Genomic DNA, 6,000 nt, shown 5'->3' on the forward strand with positions numbered 1-6,000 from the left:
GCAACCACAGAGGGCAGGGAGGCGCTACCCCCCAACCTTGGATGGAGACCAATTCTAGGGGGGGCAAACATTGAAGTAAAGAAAAGCAAGGTTAGCAGAATCAAAGAGTAGCAGAACAAAATGATACTCAAGATGAAATTAGTTTTCATATACTTCTTGCATTTTTCTTCCAGAGGGCCAAGAGCACCTGCGGGCAATTATCCCCATCAATTTCAAACTTTATGCAAATAAAATAAGTTTTGTAAAATTTTCCTGCCTTCCTTAGTCTCACCAAGTTGAGAGCCGTAGCTAGGAAGCGGACTTGCGCACCGAATGATCTAAATAAAATAAAAGATGTAAAAGAGAGAATGCCATGGCATCAGTGAAAGTATTTGCACCCTAATAAATCAATATTGTTTTCAGTTTGCAAAAATTGGATCTAAAAATTTTCTTGCTCACTTCGCTCGCAATGTGATTCTTTTCTGTAATGCATTGTAGTTTACTATAGAGAAGTAAGACCAAATATGTACTTCAGACTGTTGCTGCTAAACAGTTCTGTCTTAAATGTATCACATGAACAATTGTTTTGAGGAAAAGGAGCACACACATGAGAGAGACAATTTATACCATTTTTGCTGTTGGTTTGTTGTGAGATGGATGAATTGATCACGTAATGTATTTAAATACGTGTTGCATGTCGCTCCATGTTGCATATGCAAGTTACACATGTCATATGTACAAAAATAATTACATTCGTCATTTTTGTATTTCAAAAATACAGTTTGTGTGCTTGTTTTCCATTATTAGCTAATGTGAAATTGAATATGTTGAAAAATTCCAGGAAATAATAATAATAATGCCATTATTATTATTATTGGCACATTTATCCTCCTGATACTTGCCTCCCCCCGACAAAAATTCGTGTTTGCGCATCTGAAATCATTCTTTTTTTGGTGGTACAAACTTGAAATGAATTCTTCATAGATTTCTTTCTTTCCAGACCAGAAACAATAACTCATCATTAAATTCAAGAGGGGCCTGTTGTTTACTTTTACCTTTGTCTTTTTTGCATGCTCAACATACACATGCCCTCATGTTTAGAAGATAGGGTATTTCGCGATTTATATTAAGTAATGACACAATTATTACATAATCTATGCACAGAAAGTACTTTAAAATTGAGACAAAAAGAAACAAAAATACATTCCACTTGACATACATGTGTGAGTTTTGATGTGTTGTGCGGTTGGCAATACTGCAGTGTCTGCGATCTAAACAGCTCAGTGGCTGAGGCAGGACAGGCACGGAAGATTCTGAGCTCAGTTCTTGTGTGGATTTCCTGCTGCAAAGTTAGCTTGACGCTCAGCTTACTATTCTCTCCTCTCAATTTGCAAGCATCCATAGAAGAACATAAGTATCCTGTTTACAAATTCAACAGTGTTAATAACACTATGATACTCTCCTTGATATTCATTGATGGTATGGAGGCTTGCCAATTTAATAAGTGTGGTGAATCAAAACCTGATTATTATGAGGTAATTTTTATGACTAGGCATTGCTTCACCACATAAAAAATGAAGAAATTCAATTAGTGATATCTGTAATATTATCATATGGTTGGTTATCTTCTATCAAATGCTCTTGTAACACAATACAATAAAATTTAATTAATGATATGTTATCTGCAAATCTATCATATTGTAATCTTCTATACAACCTCTTCAAATTTTATCACATTCAATTTGGCAATTTCACATTATTGAAACACATGTGATGTTTGAATTCCAATAATGGTACTTTACCTATTCAATCAACATTCTGAGCAGTGAGAGTTAGATGGAAGTTTACAGTGCTAGTGACCCTTAGTGCACACTCACGAAAGTTCAAAATTTTGAGTGAATTGGTAAAATTGTGTTTCATATGAATGTTTGTCATTTTTGGCTCAAGGAGATGTGTTTTCAGCGAGCAATTAGCAATTTTATGTGGTATGATTTATGACATCACAAGATGATTGATGTCAGCAACACACCAGCCCCTAGGTTGGGAAGATTGTGCTTCATATCAATGTTTGTCACTGTTTTTAGCTTGTGGAGATGTGTTGCAAGCGAGTAATTAATGATTTTATGTGGCATGATTTGTGATGCCAGCAGCCTACCTCTGGCACGTGCAGCTGTTGCTTGCTTATTGTAGAGGTGCAACAATGGCACAGGAACTGCATATTTTCAAGGTATACATATAAATTCATTTTACCTTCTAGTTTGGTTAGGAGTATTAGACTTGATGGTGATAGTAATTTTAAGTTGTTTTTCTTTAATTTGCATGTGCTTCTTCTTGTGTGTAATGAAATTTGTTTAGAAACAAGTGGGTTGTGATTTTCCATTGTTGTTAGGTTAGGTTTCATGGTGACAGTAATTATACGTTATTCTTCGATTTCATGCATGTTTGTGTGCATGTATAATGATTGATTGATGCACAGTAAGGCTAATCGGGACTGGACCTACAGTTTAAAGTGGAATTCGAACCACTATGTACCTCCACCGGGTATCAAAACTGGGACCCCTTGATTATAAGGCGACTACATGCATGTATATAATGAAAATTGCTTTAAAAAAAAGAGGGTAACATTATCGTATGAGGGAAACAGATTCCTTCAAATTTACAGGAGGAAGTACTTACGGAAATCATTTTCTTTAGCGTTGTGGAAGTTCCTGAATGTAGATTTGATCCATTTTAATGTGAATGCATGTTGTTTTCTGCGAAAGTCTCTGTCCGACACGCTGTTTCTGCTCCCGCCATTTGCTTCCTGCACGAGGGTGCAATGTTCCCTGTGTTAAGATGATGCAACCCCGTAGCCAGTGTTTCAGCCTCACCGTGTTTTCACTAGAACATGACGTGTCGAGTATTTTTAATTTTTTTTTTAACTATGCTTGCCTAACCTAACCTCACAGAAAATGTTTTTTGGGGCTAACGTCAATGGTTTGCGACGTATTAGCAGAATTTCAAATCCGGGCACGAAAGTAGGCTAGATATTTTCCGGTGAACGAGGTTGCAACACTGCATAAATCGACAAAACACTCTCAGAACGCCCCCTAAACCAGTACGCTATCACGGCCATAATGTGTTACAGATTCGAAACAACAAGTAACAGCAAGTACTCGTAAATCTAAGAAATAGATATTGATATGCATTATTTCACTTTAGGAAATATTCCACATTCGAAAATAATACGTTAGCAATGTAAAGAAGCTGAAAATATATGATTCGTAGGTGTTTCCCTCATACGATAATAGTACCAAAAAGGTCAAAAGTGATCTTTGATTCGAAAAATTGGACGTGTCATGGTCACATTATCGGGGTATAATGTCTTGGTTATTTGTGGTTTCGGTAACAGTAGTATAAGCCGGAGACACATAAAACTCGGTTGTTTTCAAATAAAAATCAGTGCTACTTACCTCATATGCATAGCGGAAGATTTTTCAAGCTGGCCATAACTTTTTTTCCATGAAAAACACGTTACTTTTAACATTATAATCATTTATTGGTCGTTGCTAATTCGGCGGGCAAATCTTGACTCACGTTGTCTATCGTCAGCTGATATGCAGTATCGTCAGCTGATGTGCAGTGTTTCCAAACTTATGAACCGATAAATGCCGCACAAACTATTCACAAAATGTTTTTCAGCGAAAATTGAGGCTAGACTCTACTTTACGTCCTTATCTGCATGGTGATTGTTTCTTTGCTTTCGCGGTGCGCGATCGTGGTGCGGGTAAGTACCTTTTTCTTTTTACACTTTCTGTTCACTATAGCCCCACTATCCATTCACGGGATCGAGGTATGCCTACGAGGTTAGGTCAGTTAGGTTAGGTTCCATTAGCACTCATTTCTCCCCTAAATATGTGCTTCATCATGTAAAAAATACCTCAGTACGTTCAATTGCGCATATCCGGACAACATCGGTTTTTCTCGATTTACTCCTTCAGGAAATTTTTGCTCGCTTTGGGATTTACGTTGTTGAATTCCTTATAAAATAAGCTTTCCAACGATATATGACACGTATTCCTTACGAAAAGGACGTAAACTAGAGTCTTACCTTTTATTGGAAAAAAAAACCCGCTCACACGTCATCTTGTCAAACTTCCGCGTGGTTGCTACACTGTGAGGGGGTTACATAACCAAACGCACGGAACATTTGATTCACGTAGTCGACGGTAATGGCGACACGAGCTATCGCACAACGGAGATGCATGATTGACGAAAAATACCTTATTTACAGGCAAAATACATAGCACGATTATAAAAAAAATATCTCCGGCTTCAGAAAGTCCTCAAGAACACAATTCCGTAAGTACTTTCTCGTCTTTTCTCCTGTAAATTTTAAGAAATCCGTCTCCGACTTATTCTACTGTTACCGTGGTTTCCGCATGTTGAAAATAACTTTAAGGCATCATAAAACATCGAAATCTGTAGATTGAGGGGGGAAATTTTTGATGGTGCATGATCAGTCAAAAGCCTTGAAGTTTGCATGCATGTATTCAAGAGATATTATTATCATAGATCATTTATATAAATGATTTTGCAAGTTGTACACGAAGGTGAGGTATGAGATAAGCAGACTGGGAATGGTTGTGGATGTTTGAATCAATTTGGGAAAAGTTGAGAAAAGTAGGTTCTGCAAGTCACGGCGAACATAAAGTGCTGCTGTCTGAAGCATTGTTCTTTGCACAGAAAACGTTATATGTATGTGCATAAGCCAAAGAAAATGCCAAAGAAACCTAACTGAAAAATCCTAACCTACATAAAATGTGTAAATAGACGCCAATACTGTAAACATGTAGTGTGTAAAAATAAAGCTGAGAGTACAATCATGACCTACCTAACCTACTCTTGCAGGCATATATGAACGGAATTAATGTTTGCTTTGGTAGGGGGAGGAGGAGGGGAGCCTGATCCCCCCACAATTTTGTTGGAAAGTACATGCACATGTTCAGATAAAATGCTAACACTATATAATACTGAAGTGCAGGCCACTTGATCTGTATGTTACCTCTTTATCAAGCTTCACCATCGGACCTTTTATTTTTTCAAACTTGATATCTCAGTGTGTTATTGTTAGTATCTATAGTATGTACAATAAAACAGATAACGCACAAGTAGATAATTACTGTTAGGAAAAATAATAAAAAAGGGGAGTGGCACATACCCTTGATTCATATCATGTTCCGTATCATCCAACCACACACGCACTTGAATTGCATTGCCTTCTCGGCACCAGTGAAATATGTCTTCCATTATGTTTTCTTCCGCAGTTGGAGTTGAAGCCTGAAAGATCTTTGCTTTTCCAAAGGAACTGTCTAAAAATAGCACACACTACACCTTTTAGCTACTGGCAAGTATAAGCTTACATGTTATTACGAAAATAACAACATTTCGCGATCAAGCACAAGGCTTTGAGAATCATAGAAATTAAAGCTGCACGAACAAAAAAGCACAGATGTTCAGCACACACCTACAGTACACTCCCCCTTCTTTACTACATCACAGACTTCTTTCGTCATACGGCGTCCCACTTTCTTCAAGAAACATAGTTTCTTTTTCTCTTCTTTTTCTTTCTGTCGACCCTGTCGACTTTCATTCGATTCATCCTAGTCGAGAAATCGAGAAGTCACATATTCAACATCAAACGTCAAAAATGAGTAATTTTACCTATATGGTTCACCCGGTTCCGGTGACCCCACCGTACCGTGGGATGCACAAGTATTGCTCGAGAAATGGCCGAAGTTCCTTTTGTTTTATTGCGATTTTATCATGTACGAATGCAATTTTTACATGGTTCGATTTCGATTTATGTCTGTTAACACATACTACGGAGTTTTAGCGATCACTTAATATATGCTATCGAGGTTAGGTTAGGCAGGTTAGGTTTGGTTCCTTTAGCATTAAAATAAAATCCCTAAAGGCATTCTACTAGAGTCGTTTTCACGTTCAGAAGACACAATGGGCTCTTATGGGCAATGCTTTTCT

At 37.4% G+C, this 6,000-nt stretch overlaps 1 protein-coding gene across 1 annotated transcript in view; it reads right to left on the reverse strand.

The window, feature by feature from the left end:
• Positions 1-5,569, reverse strand: part of Ilk (integrin linked kinase) — a 113,203-nt gene extending 107,634 nt beyond the window's left edge. Inside the window, exon 1 of the mRNA XM_083126353.1 lies at positions 5,180-5,569. Coding sequence (XP_082982479.1) covers positions 5,180-5,268 — 89 coding nt within the window. The 5' untranslated portion in view covers positions 5,269-5,569. The remainder of the gene's footprint in view (positions 1-5,179) is intronic.
• Between the last annotated feature and the right edge of the window lie 431 nt (positions 5,570-6,000).

This window comes from Lepisma saccharinum, chromosome 8 (genome assembly GCF_977018435.1).
Source record: "Lepisma saccharinum chromosome 8, izLepSacc3.1, whole genome shotgun sequence".
Lineage (NCBI taxonomy): Eukaryota > Metazoa > Arthropoda > Insecta > Zygentoma > Lepismatidae > Lepisma > Lepisma saccharinum.